This window comes from Fonsecaea nubica (genome assembly GCF_001646965.1).
Source record: "Fonsecaea nubica strain CBS 269.64 chromosome Unknown Scaff8, whole genome shotgun sequence".
NCBI lineage: Eukaryota > Fungi > Ascomycota > Eurotiomycetes > Chaetothyriales > Herpotrichiellaceae > Fonsecaea > Fonsecaea nubica.
This window is the reverse complement of record NW_019173681.1, coordinates 195893-214631: the sequence shown is the minus strand read 5'-3', so window position 1 is coordinate 214631 and position 18739 is coordinate 195893. Positions and strand designations below refer to the sequence as shown.

The 18739-nt window shown below is 51.4% G+C and overlaps 9 protein-coding genes across 9 annotated transcripts; 5 read left to right on the top strand and 4 right to left on the bottom strand.

Moving 5' to 3' along the window:
- Positions 1-93: 93 nt before the first annotated feature.
- Positions 94-1537, top strand: AYO20_01929 (hypothetical protein; the record flags this gene model as incomplete). The annotated part of the gene is made up of 4 exons (XM_022640235.1): positions 94-519; positions 579-1085; positions 1141-1156; positions 1212-1537. 4 exons carry the CDS (start codon positions 94-96, stop codon positions 1535-1537), a joined length of 1275 nt encoding a protein of 424 aa, XP_022503735.1.
- Positions 1538-1983: 446 nt separating this feature from the next.
- Positions 1984-4054, top strand: AYO20_01928 (hypothetical protein; the record flags this gene model as incomplete). Its single annotated transcript, XM_022640234.1, has 3 exons — positions 1984-2129; positions 2197-3566; positions 3621-4054. The coding sequence occupies 3 exons, from the start codon at positions 1984-1986 to the stop codon at positions 4052-4054; spliced, it is 1950 nt and encodes a 649-aa protein (XP_022503734.1).
- Positions 4055-5128: 1074 nt separating this feature from the next.
- AYO20_01927 (hypothetical protein) lies at positions 5129-6293 on the top strand (the record flags this gene model as incomplete). The annotated part of the gene is made up of 2 exons (XM_022640233.1): positions 5129-5983; positions 6057-6293. The coding sequence occupies 2 exons, from the start codon at positions 5129-5131 to the stop codon at positions 6291-6293; spliced, it is 1092 nt and encodes a 363-aa protein (XP_022503733.1).
- Positions 6294-6455: 162 nt separating this feature from the next.
- On the bottom strand, positions 6456-7317 carry AYO20_01926 (hypothetical protein; the record flags this gene model as incomplete). The annotated part of the gene is made up of 2 exons (XM_022640232.1): positions 6456-6970; positions 7014-7317. 2 exons carry the CDS (start codon positions 7315-7317, stop codon positions 6456-6458), a joined length of 819 nt encoding a protein of 272 aa, XP_022503732.1.
- A 551-nt stretch (positions 7318-7868) lies between these two features.
- AYO20_01925 (hypothetical protein) lies at positions 7869-9233 on the top strand (the record flags this gene model as incomplete). Its single annotated transcript, XM_022640231.1, has 1 exon — positions 7869-9233. One exon carries the CDS (start codon positions 7869-7871, stop codon positions 9231-9233), a length of 1365 nt encoding a protein of 454 aa, XP_022503731.1.
- A 102-nt stretch (positions 9234-9335) lies between these two features.
- On the bottom strand, positions 9336-10112 carry AYO20_01924 (hypothetical protein; the record flags this gene model as incomplete). Its single annotated transcript, XM_022640230.1, has 2 exons — positions 9336-9940; positions 10052-10112. 2 exons carry the CDS (start codon positions 10110-10112, stop codon positions 9336-9338), a joined length of 666 nt encoding a protein of 221 aa, XP_022503730.1.
- A 1237-nt stretch (positions 10113-11349) lies between these two features.
- AYO20_01923 (hypothetical protein) lies at positions 11350-13875 on the top strand (the record flags this gene model as incomplete). The annotated part of the gene is made up of 1 exon (XM_022640229.1): positions 11350-13875. One exon carries the CDS (start codon positions 11350-11352, stop codon positions 13873-13875), a length of 2526 nt encoding a protein of 841 aa, XP_022503729.1.
- Positions 13876-14421: 546 nt separating this feature from the next.
- AYO20_01922 (hypothetical protein) lies at positions 14422-15915 on the bottom strand (the record flags this gene model as incomplete). Its single annotated transcript, XM_022640228.1, has 2 exons — positions 14422-15745; positions 15797-15915. The coding sequence occupies 2 exons, from the start codon at positions 15913-15915 to the stop codon at positions 14422-14424; spliced, it is 1443 nt and encodes a 480-aa protein (XP_022503728.1).
- A 510-nt stretch (positions 15916-16425) lies between these two features.
- On the bottom strand, positions 16426-17211 carry AYO20_01921 (hypothetical protein; the record flags this gene model as incomplete). The annotated part of the gene is made up of 3 exons (XM_022640227.1): positions 16426-16502; positions 16554-16967; positions 17037-17211. The coding sequence occupies 3 exons, from the start codon at positions 17209-17211 to the stop codon at positions 16426-16428; spliced, it is 666 nt and encodes a 221-aa protein (XP_022503727.1).
- Between the last annotated feature and the right edge of the window lie 1528 nt (positions 17212-18739).

Here is an 18739-nt window from a genome sequence, read left to right as displayed (position 1 = left end):
GATCTATTTGCCCTGTAATCGCTTGGTCCCAGGCCAAGCACAGGAACTTCGTTGGTACGTATGGTCCTGGGCGTCTCAAGTTGATCGGCCGCAATGGGATCCCAGGGTCTTCCGTTCAGAGTAGCTATTGTCGGCGGTGGTATTGGAGGCTTGTGTGCTGCTCTATCACTGCATCACCACTGTGCCGGCGAAGGCATCAAAATTGATGTCTATGAGCAAGCACCACAGTATAAAGAAATTGGTGCTGGTATTGGCATTGGTGTCAATGCAGCAAGATTGCTTCACTCTATCGGCATTGGGGATGCCGTTAACAGCATTGCTGGAAACCGAAAGGGTATCTGGATATCTTTTCGTCGGTATGATACTGGAGCAGACATCGTGACAGTACCGGTCAATGACCGCGAGAAAATTCGCCAATGCCCGGTCCATCGTGCAGAATTCTTGGATCTCCTGGTTGACACGATTAAAGCTCGAGAAGCTGCGACCTTGCATACCAACAAGTCTTGTGTCAATGTTACCGTGAGTGTCCTTCACATCCATCCACGAACCTTGTGTCTGTTCTGACTGCAGCTTTTCAGGACGAAGGCGAGACCGTCACCTTGAATTTTCGGGATGGCAGCACTTCCACAGCTCATTTGGTTGTTGGCTGTGACGGAATCCATTCAAACCTTCGACCACAATTCAGCTCAGATAGTCCTCGTTATGGGGGAAGAATCGCATATCGGGGCCTGGTACCAATCAGCAAGCTCGAATCGAATTGGCCATTTCCAACCTATTCCGTCAGCTGGTTGGGGAATGATAAACATTTCTTGGTATTTCCAATCAGTAATAACAGGCTTTTGAACATTGTCGCCTTTGTCGCAATAGAAGAAGAGAAGCTGGGCGGACTAAAGGAGAGCTGGACCGCCACTGGGGAGAAGAATGATCTGGCAAAGGACTTTGAGGACTTTGACCAAACTGTCCGAGAGGTGATCTCTCATATGCCTGAGCATCCCTCAAAATGGGTCTTGAATGACAGGGAACCTTTGCCGCAATGGGTATTTGCTCGGGGTAAGGTTGTCCTCATGGGTGACGCCGCTCACGCTGTAAGTTTTCAACCCCTCTGCCGCATAGATTGCCGACTTGCTAACAGCGGTACAGATGCTTCCTCATCAAGGTAGGATTCTCGTTCCTCGACATCAGTAGAATGCAGAGACTAAACATAACCGCAGGCGCAGGAGCAGGGCAAGCCATCGAAGATGGGTACATTCTCGGTCGAGCACTGCGAGACTATCTCAGCTCTCGCAGTCACAAGGGCGAGGGTCTTGAAAGATGGATGCAGTTGTATCAGAATGTCCGTCTTCCGCGAGCGCAAAGAGCTCAAGCCACAGCCAGACAAGCAGGTCAAGTATATGAGATGCAGACGGAGGAGATGCTGGGGAAGTCGTACGAGGAGTGTCTGCCAATCGTGCGCGATAGCTTGAAGGACCGAATGAAATGGGTATGGACCGAGGATATTGACCTGGGATACGATAAGGCGAGGACGGAGATGGGATAGGAGGAAATAGAGGTGTTAGGCGTGTCCCTGGTACTGTAGCAGTGTAGGTAGGCGCTGAAGGATTCAGACATAGAATATCTAGAAGCCTGACAAGGTACGAGACAAGACAAGGTTCACTTCAACAAATCCCAAAATGTATTTCAAATGACCGTCTGACAAAAGAAGTCTGGCTTTCATCTAGGCGCTTCAATACGCTCGCTCCCTCTAGTCTCTCACTCTCACCCTCTCTCTCTCCCTCTCTTAATCTTGCTGTACCTATACCTCAATGATTTCCTAGAGTGCCTCTTTATCTGGTGACGCTACAGTATTATCCAAAGTTCAAGATCCACAACTCGGGCCTATTCTGAAAATGCTGTGATGGACCAGAGCCACCCATACCATCCAACATCCCCCCGAGATCCATCGCCCAGGTCCCCCTACTTTGCTTCAGCCAAGTCATAACTTCAATGGAGCCACGGGCCCCTCCAAAGAAGCGCAAACGAGTCGCGATTGCGTGCCCCGAGTGTCGATCACGAAAGACAAAGTGTGATCACATTGTGTCCAGACAGGTTGATGATGATATGCTCAAGGGAATACCAAAGAGTTCGCAAGCGTACGTGACTCACTTACACCGATGAAGCACTCGACGGATTAGCTTGTTAACGCCCAATCGACCTTAGCTACATTCGTTCTCTGGAGCAAAGGCTTAGGAAGTTCGAGGAGCAGGAAACACGGGCGCATGGCAAACCAGCTCAACCAGCGTCCCTGGCCCAGCACTCACGGAGGAGCCAGGCGTATTCTTCTCCACCGCCTCTTGTTCAACAGCGACAATCTATCCTCATATCCGCCAACCCTGAGATATTTATGGGGGGATACTCGGGCATCTCGTTCACCCAGCTGATTCTAAATGCTATGAATGGCGCAGATTCAAACAAACTGGAGGCACAGTCTCTGTCATCTCCACGCGATCCTCCATGCTTCTCCACGCCCTCGGACCTTTTTACTCTTCCACCGAATTGTCGCGAGTTAATTGATCTCTTTTTTGACTTTCATTATGAGCTGTCGCCCATATTTCATGCACCTACCCTCCTGGCGAAGATCGACCGACTCATTGCCGGTGACACAGCGTACCGGTCCGAACACAGATATATCCTGGCAATCATGAACATGCTTTTGGCCATAGCCGCTTCCCACCAGCGACACCGGACGGAATCGTCGGCCTCTAGTACAAGGGGTTATTACGACATAGCAATGGCCCTTGTCGGTCCTACCCTCCTATTCGACTGGAAAATCGAGAAGGTCCAAATCCTCTTGCTAGGTGCCAGGTATCTTCAAAGTTCCAGTTCTCCTTCAGAGTGCTGGAATGTACTTGGTCTGGCGATTAGGATTGCATACGGCCTTGAGCTTCATCGGGCGCCTGGAGAGGAGTTCGATTGTATCATGCGAGAAACACGAAAACGCGTATGGTACGCCTGTTATGGTCTAGACCAGTTGCTGAGTATGATCTATGGTAGACCAGCAGCGACCTCATCTTCAACATTTGATACCCCACTTCCAGAAGATTTGGACGACGATTGTATCCAGAAAAGCAGGCTACTTTTCCCCAGTCTTGAGGCTCCGTCGACAATGTCGTTTTCAATCCAAGTCTCCAAGCTGTATCGATTACTTGAGTCTGCCGCGTCCTGTGCCGAGCCCCCTTTGGAAACTCTGGTGCAGCTGGATGAAGCCTTTGAGTCGTGGTATGCTAGCGTTCCCCCAAATCTCAAAGTCCGGGGCAATATGACCGTGCAAGACGACAAGTGTCTTATCCTAGCTCTCCGAGCAAATATGGTTAGGATCCTCATTCATCGACAGTCCCTCGCCTCCACACTCAGTCTCCTGTCCAAAACCGAGCAAGCATGGAAACATCCTGAGACTCTCAAAAGCAGTATGCTTCAAAACAGTCGACGAATCTGTGTCCAGACAGCCGAGGAAACGATCGATTTGGTTGGTCTTCGATATGACCAGACTAAACATGCTCTTGGGCCGAGCTGGTTCAACCTCTATTATCGTACGATGGCCTCTTCGTTTGATATCTCGTCCTTGGGCTGACCTTGCGATGCAGTATTCAACGCAATATTAATTGTTGTATCACATGTCGTGGATCCAGAATATCGAGACGACAAAAGAGCACTTTCCCAACTAGATCGTGCAATGCAAATGATCAGGCAGATGTCCACAAACCACCAATGTGCACAACGCGCTTACACTTTCCTCCAGCAACTTCTCAGCTTCATGGACAGGTCCTTGCTCGTTGAGGGACGACGCGGCGTAAGCTCTTCGAGACCGCAAACCGGAACTGTCTCATCTCCTGTTCTAGAGGGCTCGGCCAACGACGATGGTGGCTACGACGACCTGGTGCACCCGGACCTTTTTGCATTTTGGGACATCACCCAAGATCTGACGACCAACCTAGGGACTCAGCTCGAGTCTTACTCTTCTTTGGGATGCGGAATGTGGTCATGGGACGTCAATGCTCAACATGAAATCGCGCAATGAGTTTCAGACAACACTGGCACAACATATGACAGGAGTCGAGGTTAGCTTCAAGGTCCTTTCCCACTAGGCACGTTGCCTTGCTCCTCACGGAATGAAGGCACTCTTGTGTTCTTATGAGTCGGCCGGTATCTCTCCGTGCACAGTGGAGTCGCCTGAACAGGTTCACAAGCACCAACTGCTCCTAGTCGTTTCGGCGGCGGCCTCAGGGGGCTAGCGAGGCGTCCAGACTTTGAGGCCTCATTGATTGGGCAATGTAGGATTTTGCAAATCTCCCAGGATTCTCCGCGTCTCCACAGTTGATACCCCAGCTTCCCGGGGGTCTATCTTAACTCCCCGACCTCTTACCGGCAAGCAATTCGACACATGTTGGGCAGTCCTTATTATTTGTACCTCTGAAATGTCTCGGTCCGCAAGCGAAGTGGCTCACCACGGCTTATCTGCCTCACGGCTTCCCGCTCTCATTGCCAACCTCCCAACTTGGACCATCAATATTCGCAATGACTGCGATAGAGAAGCCCCAAGTGGCGACCGTTGAGAGCACGAGCAGCTCGGACATTGTCAAGGACGATGTACGTGTCAATTCAGGGGGGTCTGTCATATATCGTGACAGCCATGGCCTTCCGCTCGTGCCACAGCCCTCAGAAGATCCTTTGGATCCATTGAATGTGCGTAAGTGTCCTCTATTGTCAGCCTTGTATTTGCATTTCAAAGGTACCAAATTGATTGAGGAACCAGATATGCTAACAGGCAACAAACACAGTGGAAACTTTGGGTCAAGTGGGTTGTCCTTGCTGAGATTTCTCTTCTGTCCTTCCTGGCACTATTGAGCGCATCATTGATAGTAAGGCATTGTCATTGCAAGATTCTTGCTCGCAGCAGTGGAATTAACAATGTGTCCAGACCCCGGCTTTTGTACCTCTCTCGAATTTCCTCCATAGAGGCCTCGTGCAAACAGCCTTCGTGACCAGCACCTTCATTGCATGTGTAGGAGTGTCTACGATGGTGTGGAATCCAATATCTAATGTTTACGGACGACGACCTGTGTACATCATCACCGTTGCGATAAGCATAGCAATGTCTGTGGCATCGGGAAAATCAGAGAATTTCGGACAAATTCTGACATTCCGCGCCCTCAACGGATTCTTTGGGGGCGTTCCGCTGGGACTAGGCAGTGCCACTGTCTGCGATCTGTTCTTTACACACGAAAGAGGGTTCTATATGGGAATATACACTGTCTCGTTCATCCTCGGAGGCCACGTTGCTCCGATCATCGGTGGCTACATTGAGAAGGACTTGACATGGCACTGGTGCTTCTACATTCCGGCGATACTCACAGCGGCTGTCCTCGTCCTGTTCACCCTCACCGTGCCAGAAACGCTCTACTCCCGCGCGGCCGAAGCGCTTGCGCGACCTCGACGGACCTGGGTGCAAAATATGCTGATGCAAGGCAAGGCTCATCCTACGCGGCGTCTGCGCATCGTCGACTTCTTTCGACCGATTCAGATGCTGCAATACCCGAGTGTGCTTCTTCCCACAATTTCCTACGCGGTGTCCTTTGCGTATGGCAGTATCCTCTTCATCATCACCAGTGCAAACCTCTTCGGCAAAATCTACCACTTCAAACCCCAGCAGACTGGAGTCTTGCTTGGAGTTCCCATCACGGTTGGGAGCATCATTGGCGAGGTTATGTCAGGCGGCTTCTCAGATTGGGTGAGTGAGAGGAGGGCAATAAGAAGAGGTGGCGAACGAAAGCCCGAGGATAGACTGCTGGCGGTACTCCCCGCCTTCATACTCACACCGATTGGCATCATCATCGAAGGTGTCTGCCTCGAGCGGGAAACGCACTGGATCGGCGTGGCATTTGGAATCGCCATTGCCAGTGTTGGGTTACAGATATCCACCACCGTCGTCTACACGTATACCGCAGAGGTGAGTCAGACAATCTGCTCGGGAACAATGCTGACCACTCACATATTGTTCGCTAACTATATATGTACTTCAGTGCTACAAACCACAATCGCCTGAGATTGGCTCGCTGCTGAACTTTGCGAGACAGATCTTCTCCTTTGCCATGGGCTTCTATGCAATCCCTTGGGCTGAAGAGTCCGGAGTGCTGAATGCGTGGGTCGCAATGGCATTCATTGATGTGGCTTTCTTCCTGCCGCTTCTGCTGTTGTTCTTCAAGGGAGAAGACTGGCGGATGAAGCTAGGAGAACCCAAGTTCCATAGAGATCTGTGATCATGCGCAGCGGGGGAAATGTTGTAGTTTGGTCAGGCAATGAAGGCCCCGTTGTCCGAGCTACGCAGCCCGTTGGAACCCTTTGAGATACCGTGCACCGGTGCTACAAAGTATATATACTTGCACCGCAATCCGCCGGACCTCTTCTGCCCCTTCAGTCCCTCATTCGTCATGTAACATTTTCACCAATTCATCAAAGACCGCTTTCACCTCACCCACCTCATTAGCCCACAGTCCCTCCCCGGCCGCGTCCAACCCCAGATCCTCGCCCATGGCAGCCCTGACGAGGAATTCCCTTCCGGGACCCGGAAACGCCAATCCGACACTCTTCTGCACGACCTTCATCCGGACGCCGCTGAGGACCTGTTTCAGCTGTCCGGCGCATTGCGTTCCCCCGTGGCCGCCGTACGACACGACCATGGCCGGCTTGCCCACCCACTCGTTGAAGAGGTAGTCGATGGCGTTTTTGAGATTGGCCGGGTAGCCCCAGTTGTATTGGGGTGTGACGAAGACGAATGCCTTGTAGGACGTGATTAGTTGGGACCAGGCGCGGGTGTGTTCTGGCCGTTGATCGCGATGTACATGTGTTAGCGTACTTTCCAATCCCTTGATCGCGACCAATAACGAGACAAGGGGCGAAGACTGGATAGATCTACCGCGCTGTATTACCCCTTCGACTGGGAGAAGTATATAGCCGGCCACTTCATATGAGAGTCTTACCGTGGGTGTAGTCCTGTGGGTTCGTGATGCGCTGTGGAATGCCAGGCTCATCGAAGAACGGGAGCGGGTGATCCGCCAAGTCGATCAGTGAGAGCTCATAAGGCCGCTGAGCATCAGGAGATGTCTGCTGACTGGCTTGCTCTTGCTGTTGTTGTTGATGCTGCTTGAGGCTCTGGAAAATGAAGGTCCCGATCTGGTCCCCGATCCGCGGCTGGCGCTGCGAGCAGATGACGACGCCGATTTTTGGAGGCGGTAGGGTTTCGCGGAGGAGGTCGTTGGTGCTCGGTTGTGGGGAAGAAGACATTTCGTGTGAATGCCTGAGAGTCGATTGGTGCTGCGTGTTCAAGTTCTAGGCTGTGATCCTTGTGATTCTGCCAAAGTGTGCTCTGGAAGTAGACCTGGTATTCCTGTTTCGCCCCGTTCGTTTATAATGAAAGAGAACAGTTAGTACATATCAGGCTCCCTGTCGAGTCAACACCGCCTGAAACAGGCTCGGTGAATGAGGTATCTCGTGCGACATTTTTGCGGACATTTTGCTCAGTTTCCCTCAGCCTTGACCTTGGGCGCCACATATGACGCAAATGGAAAGTGGATATTGGATGATGTTGCGCAGTACCCAATCATCGGGAGGCGGATGCCAAGAGCAGTATCGGTACCCACCTTGAGGCTCGGCCCCATGAAGCTTCGCATAGCGCCAAGTCTCGGTCTTCGGTCTTACACGAGGCGCCTTGGATGGTGACCACCGAAGCCACTGGGGCCTGACATTTCTGATGGTTTGTAGCCAACAGGCGGACAGTGTTGTAAGATGTTGCGCTGTGACCAATCAACACCATCTGTTGAGATACGAGGCTGACAATGCTAGGAGGCCACTTGCTAATGAGATTGGGACTGTTGACTGAGGAACAACGTCAGCTGGGCATCGAGAAAAATGGTATAAAAGGACCGGTCTCAACCCTGAACATCATCCAAGGGACACAAGACAGATATAGCACAGCAATAGCTCAAAGCATTAGCAAGCAGCAGATCTCAAACAGCAAAGACATTATGAGTCAAAGCAACATCCGAGTCGCAATAATTGGAGGCGGTCCCGCTGGCCTCACACTGGCACGCCTCCTTCAACTCAACAACCTCCATTGCTCTGTTTTCGAGCTTGATACCGACTCTCTGGGACGAGACCAAGGCGGGACTGTCGACCTACACCCACAAGGAGGACAGCTCGCCCTGAAGCATGCAGGTCTGACGGAGGAATTCAAAAAGCTCTCTCGTCCAGAAGGTGAAGCATTGAAGTTGCTCAAGTACGACGGCACCGTTCTATACGATGAGAATGTGATCGGCACCAATCGACCCGAGGAATACGCCAATCGCCCAGAAATCGATCGAACAAAGTTGCGGCAGTTGCTTCTCAACTCATTGAAGCCGGGGACCGTGGTGTGGAATAGAAAGCTGCAATCTGTACAGAAGTCGTCTTTGCAGGCCGGAAAATATGACCTCATTTTCCAAGACAGCAGGGAGGAAGGATTCGACCTCGTCGTTGGCGCTGACGGTGCTTGGTCCAAAGTCCGCTCATTTCTCACAGACCAGCAACCATATTACTCGGGCGTTACCGCCATTGAGCTGTGGGCGGAGGATATCGATAAAAGACACCAATGGTTGAGCGACTTCGTGGGTGCAGGAAACTGCTTCATGTTCGATGAGGGCCGGGCAATTCAATGCCAGAAATTGGGAAACAGCAGCATTCGAGTTTACGCCGGAGTGCGACAACCTGAAGAATGGCTTGAGAAATGCGGCATCGATTGGTCTTCGTCCGAAACGGCAAGGCAAAAGCTCATTGGACAGTATTATGCCGACTGCGGCGACGAGCTGAAGCAAGCCATCTTGGACGCTAACGACAAGCTCATTCCTCGCCGGATGTGGATGCTACCCGTCGGCTTTCGATGGAGGTGCGACGGAGGAGCGACATTAGTGGGGGACGCTGCTCACGTGATGACCCCGTTCGCTGGCGTTGGGGTCAACCTTGCCATGGTTGATTCATTGGACCTTGCAAATGCTATCGTCGGCTGCGGCGGAGACAGGGAAAAGTTGTCAGATGCTATCCAAGCATATGAGGATGAGATGCTAAGCCGGGCAGAGCAATTCGCGAAGAAGACCTATAAGGGTCTGATAAATCATTTCAGCGCTGATGGGGCTCAGGAAATGGCCATGCGTCTGAGAAGAGGATAGGACAATCCCTTGGAATTGTTGACCAATGCTGGGTCTTGATGGGTTGAGATAGAGCGCGTGGAGTCAAGTACATTGAGGGCGTTGATCAGCGGCTGTAAGATCTTACTTAGCTGCGTACTTCTCGCTGTGTTCGAATTCAGTGTCGAGCCACAGCTGTCGCAACCCAAATTCGAGAGGTTTTGCTGCAACCAAAGACTTGTCTCGAACAAACTGTAAAGCTTGGTACATCATCTTTCTTCGTTTCGCGTGTGCCTGTTGATATCCAAGGATGTCCACCCTGTGGCTACCCCAGTCCGGGTCGAACTGGGCCTGCAATGTGTCTAATTTTATCATTATGGAATTCGACACGCAGTCAACGACAGCAAGAAGAAGGTCATCCCGCACGGAGCTGTTGCTGGTAGTTTCAACCCTGGTTGGGCCCACGGCGTCTGAAATAGAGCGCAGAGGGGCAATTTTGGTGTTATACCACCACTCGAAGGCGTGTTTCACGGATGATATCTGAAGGATTGCGTTCTGGTGCCGTTTTTTGAGCCCAATTGGGTCAACATCTCCGTCCAAGAGTTGGTCTGCCGTGCTGGTGGCTTCTCGAATCAATCCGGGCACGTCGACAAGGAATTCACAAAGCTCAGATCGAAGTGAGATACTAGCGTGCCCCTCGGTGCCGATGGAAGTGGGAGGGCTCTCCAGAGATTGGCGCCACTCTCGTCCTGACAAAAAGCATTCTTGTCCAAGACTTGCATCGTGAAGAATCTTCGGCGGCTTAGTCAACCGCAATCGAGCACGGGGTCTCAGTTCAAAGGATATAAGTACTCACAAACCAAGCTCGCTGCGACTCGAGCATGGCGCTTTCGAAGGGGTGAATGAATCGCGCGGCGCCATGTTCTTGGATAAGTAGTTTCGTTCCCATGCAAAGTTGAGTCCATCGTCCAACATCATCGTTCAGCACAAGCTGGAAGGTCAGTTCCTGATACGGCTAACTCATCAACAATAAAGATCGAAATCTTCTATTCTCACCTCGCATGTCTGCAGAATAATGGACGCACATATTGTTTCGGCCTCTGCGCGTATATGTCGTATGCCCAGCGACTTTCGAAGAGAGTGCAAACTCCGGGCGTACAACTGAAGGCACTTCTTTGAGGGCGTTTGGACTGATCTGAGAGAGTCCGTGTAGATGCTGCACAGACACGAAACCGCAGCGTCCAGTGCAGCACTGCAGCCCAGGCGGGACGGAATCATACCATAAAATCTTCCATGAGATTTGATGGGGAAGGTGTGCCTGTTCTGCGGCTCATCCAGTATGTAGCATAGAGTCGAACGTATCTGGTCAAGGGGGAAAGCTAGCGGCCACTCAATGGCATTCCATGATCTCGGATCGAGACAACCGCTGCCTTGGTCGACGACGGGATTGACTGTGAATGCTAACCATTCATCGACTGCTGCTTCGTGCTGACCGACATCTTCAAAGATATACTTCTTTTTGTGGTAGAGCAATGCAAGCGATCCACCCTCGTCAATGAATTTCCATCTTTTGGGATAGCCTGGGCATTTCCAGCCGGCTTTTATGCATGCTGAGCATGAAGGCGTCTCTTCACCGCACTTGACCAACCAAACTCAGCATAAATAGGGGGTTCTCGCTGGAGTGCTTGACTGTGCCAACCTCACCTTCTTCTTGCGTTTCCGACACGTCGCGCAACCAGTACTTTTAAGCGCTCCCACCATATCCAAGGATGCGAATGGAGATTACAGGGCAATTCATGGTCCTTCTCAATGGTTCTTCGGGTTTGCAGTGGCTTTGAATGAGTAATGGAGTCAGCAGATGGTGAGTTGACAAGTTGGTACAAGGCTCAGGCGGCGGAGTGGGCGCCTCGGCGCCCACTCCTTGGGCGGCTAATGATCGACCGTAGACTACACTTGGCCGCGTCTAAACTCCGCCGTAGTTTTTGGTGGAGAATCTTCGGTTCATCCCTGCGGTCTTCAATTCTGCAAATTGTCTGAAATCTTTCCGCTTAGATCTCCATTCCTGTTACTACCAGGTGTGGTTAACACAGTGGTCCAACGACTTGCTACCCATCGCGTAATGGGATGCGGGAAAAGTTGAGACAAGCATCCCTCTATCATGGACCTGACTGCGGATTTCAAGTCCTTTCAGGACCTGGTCCAAGCCTCTCTCATCAACGTAACAAGGAGCGCGACCCAAGTGTCCAACCAAGATCTCGGTTTCCATCGCTCCTCTAGCGACAAGCTGTCTCGCGCCCTTGATCGTCAAGATGCTCATCTTCTGCGCCTGACAAACAAACTCCTCAAGGCTGCCACTCAGGACACGCCACTCAAACAACCTACATTGAAAGATCAGGACAGCATCGAGGATAACTGGCATGGCGTTGTTGACGTTGTGGATGGTCTACTTGAAAAAGCTGACTCTGCACTTGATGAGTTCTCGGGCATCATCAAACCACAGGACACTACCCCCCAGGATGCCGACCCCTCTCCCAGACCTACAAAGACCGGCTTGGGTTTTCAGAGATGGGCTGCAGGCAACATGCAAAAACCTCAAGCCTTCTTTGACAGACAGGTGAACAACTCTGACCCGAGCCCCTTCAGGCCATTGCTTCAGACGAAGCCTCATGCTCTCGTTCCGCTGGAAGACAGCATAGGAAGTGAGGATACAGGGTATGGTCCTCACTATCTTTCCGGCGCATTTACTCATTCCACGTTCAGATACAACCACCCGTACGCACGAGAAATCGAGATCTACCGGTACCCCCCTTCCGTCTACAAATTCAAGCCCCCGATAGCTTTTGGGCCAATAGATGAAAGCGAGCACGTCTTCGTGGATACGGAAGAAGGCGTCCTAGAGATGCTCGAAGAGCTCAAATCGGCTGAAGAGATCGCAATCGATCTAGAACACAATGACTTACGCTCTTACGTCGGGATGGTCTGTCTCATGCAGATCAGCACACGCAAAAAGGATTGGATTATTGACACACTGAAACCATGGCGTGAGAACTTGCAGATCCTCAACCAGGTGTTCGCAAACCCGAAAATTCTCAAAGTGCTGCATGGTTCAAATATGGACGTCATCTGGCTGCAACGCGACTTGGGCCTATACATCGTCGGTCTCTTCGACACCTATCATGCAGCTTGTGCTCTGCAGTTCCAAGGGAAAGGTTTAAAGCACCTTCTTCTCCGGTTCGCAAATGTCCATGCTCAAAAACAGTACCAGCTTGCGGACTGGCGGGTGCGCCCTCTCCCCAAGGACTTGATCGACTATGCGCGCTCCGACACACACTATCTGCTGACCATTTATGATCACATGCGAAATATGCTTGTCAATGGATCGTCACGCAATGTCAATCTTACAGACTATGTCCTATCGCAGTCGAAAAAAGAAGCCCTTCAAGTCTATACTCGTCAAATGTATGACCTCGAAACAGGCGGCGGCCCGCTTGGTTGGTTCGGAATGCTCACGCAGAGATTCGTCAGTCTGAGCAAAGAGCAGCTCGGGGTCTTTCGTGCTCTCCACGCATGGCGAGACCGCAAAGCACGCGAACTGGACGAAGGTGTTCAATTCATCCTGCCCAATAGGACCTTGTGGCTGGTGGCTGAAAACATGCCGACCTCGGTGTTCAATTTCCACCAGAGCTGCAGAGGGGAGTCAAAGCTTGTCTCGGACCGTATCCCTGAGATTATCGAGATTGTCAAGCAAGGCAAGACTGAGGGCAAGAACGGCAAATCGCACGAAGAGGTGGTCCGGCATTGTGAGAAAGTTCTTGGATTGACAGCCCGCCGACCACGAGAGAAAAAGCAGCAACCTCAGAGCACATTTTCTAGTTTAGGCACTACCTTGAAACATCTAGCGGCCACCTCAACTTCAGCGCCACAGGAGCAAGGTGATTCAGTGGCCACCGCGGAAAGGGCGTCTGCGTCGATGTTCTGGGGCGGTGTAATGCCTCAATATCATCAGCTCCCTACAGACATTGCCGCCGCAACTATCGCGCTCTCCTCAATCGCCCCGCTTCGACTGCTTGCCACTATCGAAGAAGCCAACATGGGAGACAGGACTTTCAGCCAGCCCATATTCGAATCAACCCAAGCCGAAAAACTGGCAAATACACTTCCATACCTCCCTCCAACACCAAAAGACAGATTCCGCTCCAAAGCCGATGAAATTTTCACGCTCAACGAGTTGTCACGTTCAAAGGGGAAGAAGAGGAAGACAGACGAAGTCAACGAGGATATTCCTACCCCTGATGGTGTGAACGGCACCACAACAGGGAAGACAACAGCTAGAGACACTATTGTGGTTCCAGCGTCCACCGTTTCGCCTCAGCCTTCCCTTGCTGTCGATGCCGACAACAACCCGGAATTCGATGCAAAACGTCAAGCGAAAAAACAGAAAAAGGCTGAGAAGAAGGCTCGGAAAGAGGCCGAAAAAGCTGCAGCTGTGGCTGAATCACAAGCTGCGCAGCCGTTTGATTATGCCAGTGCGCCATCATTGCTGGCTCCTGGTCCACAAGGACAGCAGGCACCGCAAAAGAAGATCTTGAACCCTTTTGCAAAAGCATTGGATACGAGCACTGGGGCGAGACGAGGGAAGATGGGCAAAGAGCTGCAAGGGAAAAGTATGACTTTCACTTCTTGAGGAAGGCAAATGTTAGCTCTGTTCTAATACCATACTGCCTTTCTATGCCCTCATCTGCAACAAGCTCGCACTGTACCAAACAGTGGCATACGTTGAGGACAATGACTCTGGCCTAGCCTGGTGATCTCTCAAGCCTTCAATATATCCGATCAAGCAATGGATCGCAAGTCAATATCATCTCATTGGGTTTGACTTCTCAATCAGCCCTCGGGTTCCTGTTCGTCTTGACTGTTTTTCGGAGTTTTCTTTTTTTTCGTCCTAGTACACCTTTTCACCGTTCCTCATGCCGCGGAGAGCTTGTTGTGTCTGACTCTTTTCGGTGTTGTGGTCTCAGACGCCGCTTGCAACCCTGAGAAAGGCTAGCCAAGCTCGACATTGTCTGAAGCCCTACTCATACGGGAGAGTATGCCTGACCCTCATTACCGTGCACGTTTTCTTCCTGGGGGGGATAACAAACGTGGTGTCTTCGTTGGCCCGTTTGCTTCCCGGTCGTGTGTGACCGACAAGAATATCCGATGTGGGAAATGTCGCCTGTGACTGTAGGCCTCAAGTGAACGGAAACCAGGTTTGCAAGTGATCATCCCATTCTCCGTGCCCGGCGAGATATAGACGGAGGCTCGTCTGCATCTCATACTCGCCTTCGGGGTTGCCTGGAAGGGGCTCGGGTTCGCTGAAAACGCGATGGTCTTGACACTTGAATCTAAATTCGACTCCCTCGCTCCCGGTTGTTCCTTTGAAATCGAGACGTAGCGAATTGGGATGCTGACGAATCGCATCGAAGACTGGCTTCAGCGCACGAGTACCTCCGCTAGGCCACTCGAAATCCTCGAATGAGAGACACTGTAGTCGGCCACATTTCCCCAGGATACTTGCCAGTGCCGCAGCAGGAAATATCAGATTCTTCACACACAACCGGCGAAGAGCTGGCAGGTTTATGTCCAAGCACGTGTGCCAGGGAAGGCGGATGAATCGGGTGTTCCTATCGGCGTTTTCTATGGTCAAAACCTGGAGGTTGTTCTGCGCCTTTGTCACGAAAGCAGAAAATAGTGAACAGGCACGACTGATAATTACGGGTTGAATGGCCATGTCAGCACCGCTGTGCGGGAAATAGGGTTCCTCGTGGAGAGTGAGCCGGGTCATAGAATTCAAGTGAAGCTGAGAGTTCCACAAATCCCCCAGTCCCTGGCCACGCACGACGTTGCAGTCAAGCGCGAGGTCTCCAATCCGTACTTGAGCGGCTGCGAGACACTGCGTAACGGCCTTGATGAGCATGACTTCGCCATAGGAGCTCATCTTGCTGAGACCGAAGATCTTGCGGTCACAGAAGGGACAAGGCTTATCTGTTCGATTGTTGAGGTCGTAGACCCTTGGAGGCCACAAACCAGGTATGTTGCCAATGACAAAGGACGAGGCCTGTGAGAATTGTTTCAATAGCCTGATCCAAGCGGACTGCAGACTCCCGTTCAGTACGACGTCCTTGTCGCTAGCTGCACATTCTTCGTAAATGCTAAAGGCAGCCGACTGGGAGAGCATGATTCCAGGACTTGGAGCACCGAACTTGAGATACATATACCAGATCTGGCTCCACTTCGCAGTGTCACCAGAATGGTTCGAACTGACTTGACAGCGGTGTACAGCCAACAGCGACCGGAAATCTTCGGAGGTGATGTCTGGCGAACATAGGGATGGCTTAAAGATGACCTTCTTCACAAACTGCCCGAACGTAGCAAAGTCGGTTTTCCACACACGGTCCAGGTGCTCTGCAGTTGCATATAGTGTGATGTGACGAAACAGGACAGACTTGATGATGGCCATATCGGCGAAATATCGAGAGGTGAGCCGCAGGTTCTGGAGGGTGCGTCGTGCAGGCCTGGGGAAGAAGTCAGTCACCTCGCCCGAGCAGTTGTTCGGTCATGCTCACAGATAGAGGCTCGATTGGCCGCCATCTTCCATAGAGTTTCCTATCTTGACATCATTTGTCAGTTGGTGTGCAATCAGATAGAGGATTGAAGGATCCAGCTGGACTGTTGAAGAGGACATTTTGGCTGATGGACGTGGGGTAGAACTTGGAGTGAGCAGAGGGAGGTCGAGAGTAAGGAGTAGACGGAGATGTAGCCATCCGTCTAGCTGCTTGTGCTTTGTTAAGTAAATGCTAGCAGAATAGTATCGATAGAGAAACCAGGTAACATAGGAGGGGTAGATGCCTAAATTGATCTGCCACTGCTGTATGAGATCTCGTTCACATAAGGTCAGGCAAAAGGGTTAGAGGGCGTCACACAAACAAAGGACTTAGCAGGCCTCCAAACGAGTGAAGTTGAAATTCATGATTCCTCTAACACACCATCAACATCCGCCAAGACAAGACCGACTGGAATGCAAGCCTAACCTTCGAAACGCCAATCTACAATACTCAGGTTATATCAAAATCTGGCATTCGTCGTCCCAGCACTCGCGGAAAACAGCCTGTTACTCCTGGGAAACTGAGAGCCGCAGTCGGGAAGAGGCGGCAGCGCAGGGTCAGCGTCACCTGCGCCATCCACTCATTGTTTCTCACACGGCCATCTCGGCCTGTAGTTTCCGTAATTCTTCTTCCTCGTCCTCTTCCACGGTCGAGGGTTTGTTGCCAACTGTAGAACGGTCAGTGTCTCTTGAATGTTGAGCCACGAAGGGCGACTTACTTGGACCAGCAGAAACGGCGGGGAGTCGATTGATTTCGCCTGTAACCGGTGTCGGGCCAGTCTTCAACATTCTCTCGTCCATAGCCTCTTGCTCCAACCCTTCCAGCTCTTCCTCCAAATCAGCCTCGTCTATAGGTTCGCCAATGGGGGCGTTTGTGATTGCATTGGCGATTTCTTCGCCGAGAGCGTGTTGCTCGCGTAGCTCGTCCATGGTCTGATCCACCCTGTCGATGGTCAAGTTTCCGTGGATCTGTTTCATGGCTTGTCCTGCATTCTTCATAGCATTAAGCGTCTCCTGGTTGATGTTGGCGGCCTCGATTGAATAAATTTGTTGTTCTACCTGAGCGATCTGGGCGGATGTCTGTTCAAGTGTGCGTTCATGGAGTTTTTTGCGCCGCAGAGCAGCTTTGGCAGCTATAGTACAAGAAAGATATCGTGTTAGGATGGAACACTATGGCTGAACAGGGATGCTGGATTCCTTACCGGCTTTATTTGAGGTTATGTTCTTTCTTGCTATTGCATCTTGTTCTGCCATCTGATTCTCCAGATGCTTCTCCCTCTTTTGCAGCATATCAAGTTGAGACCGCAGCTGCAGGATGGCCTTTTTGGGAGCATCTTTTCTGGCTTGGGCTGCTGCCCCGCCAAACCAACCCCACATATCGATTGATAAAGGACGGTGCTTTGTGAGGGTGTCGTAAGTAGGGACGGAGGAATGGTCTTGTTGTGAGGCTGGAGTGACCTGGTAACAATAGAGAGCGGTTCCGGCGTGGTAGCGTCACTTCCACCCGCTTCGATCGATATCGCGTGGACAGCCGCTAGCAAATCTGACGGTAATGGATTCAGTCCCCAGATGAAGAGCAAGCAGCGGGCGTCGGGGGGGGAAAGACTGCCGAAGAGAGCGGATATCCTATGTCACAGGAGATTACAAGATTAGGAGAGACGCTTGGGAAGAAGAGGCGTTGCTTTGGTGAGAGCCTGGTCCCGAGATCACAAAGTCCAGAGGCCATGACATCGCCAGTCTGCCGAACACCAAGTGGGTTCCGGGCAAGAGTGGCATTGACAGGGCAGGTATTCCGAACATCACGTGCCTACGGGATGTCGTGGTATCTACCGAGTAATACGCCATAAACTCTCTCTGAAGGACGCGTTGAAGTCCTTCTGGTACTGGAAGCGCCGTCACTGTCTTCATGCCGATCAAGAAGATAAGTATCAGGTCACAAGCATGTACAGATTGCCATGACCGAAAGCGTACCAAGCGCCCCCACCCCAAGCAAGTTGGTCTTCATTCACGAAATAGTATCACTTCCTGCTGAGAGCAAGGTGAGGTTACTAGGCTGGTATGCCTCCCGAAACTCCTGCAGCTATACTGTTGACATGTGCTTGACAGCGTTGTGCAATATGATGCCATCAAGGGTCAGCTTCTTCTCGAACATGCCTATCCGAGAACCTCTAGCCCGACTCCTCGAATATGGATTGACATCAATCTTGTCCTTGAAAATGTGAAACCGGCTCTTCTGGACCCAGGGACTTGGATCAACGCAATCGGGTATACTCGGGCTTCGACGCCTCAGAATGGAAAAAAGAGCACGAAAAGGTCGCAGACTATACAAGGCACAGTATTCGTGCAGGCTGTCTTAATCTGGGATGCAATTGCCGTCAGAATCGAAGACTACGAAGATATTTTGGAAGAAGAAAGGCGTGTGCGGCGAAGACTTGAGTCCGAACGCGAATGACACCGAGAGTGTTTCCCATGAGCACGAGATATATGGTACCCACTCCCAATATGCCGCACCAGAGGACACAGGTTCCCCAAGTTTTCCATCTTGCTTGTTAGAGATATGTCCGATAGTCAACGGCACTGAGGCACCCCTGTGCTTGGAGCGATCAAGCATTCGTGGTTGATTTCGGCATTGGCATTTCGAAATCGCCTAGCAGGAACACCAAATTGTGTCTCATAAAAATTCTGGCTTGGACTGCAGTTTCCTGGATTTGGCCCAACATTTTCAGCTTTGTCTCAAGACGCCTGCATGGAGGCCAGCTTCTTCTTGACCGTGTATGATGCAGGCATGCTTTGTCTCAACACATGATGCTTCCTCGATCGCACAGATTGTGAGATCATGATATCAAAGGACTTCGGGATCTGCTACTAAGCTCTGATCTGCTCAGCCGACTAGGTCCAAACTTGG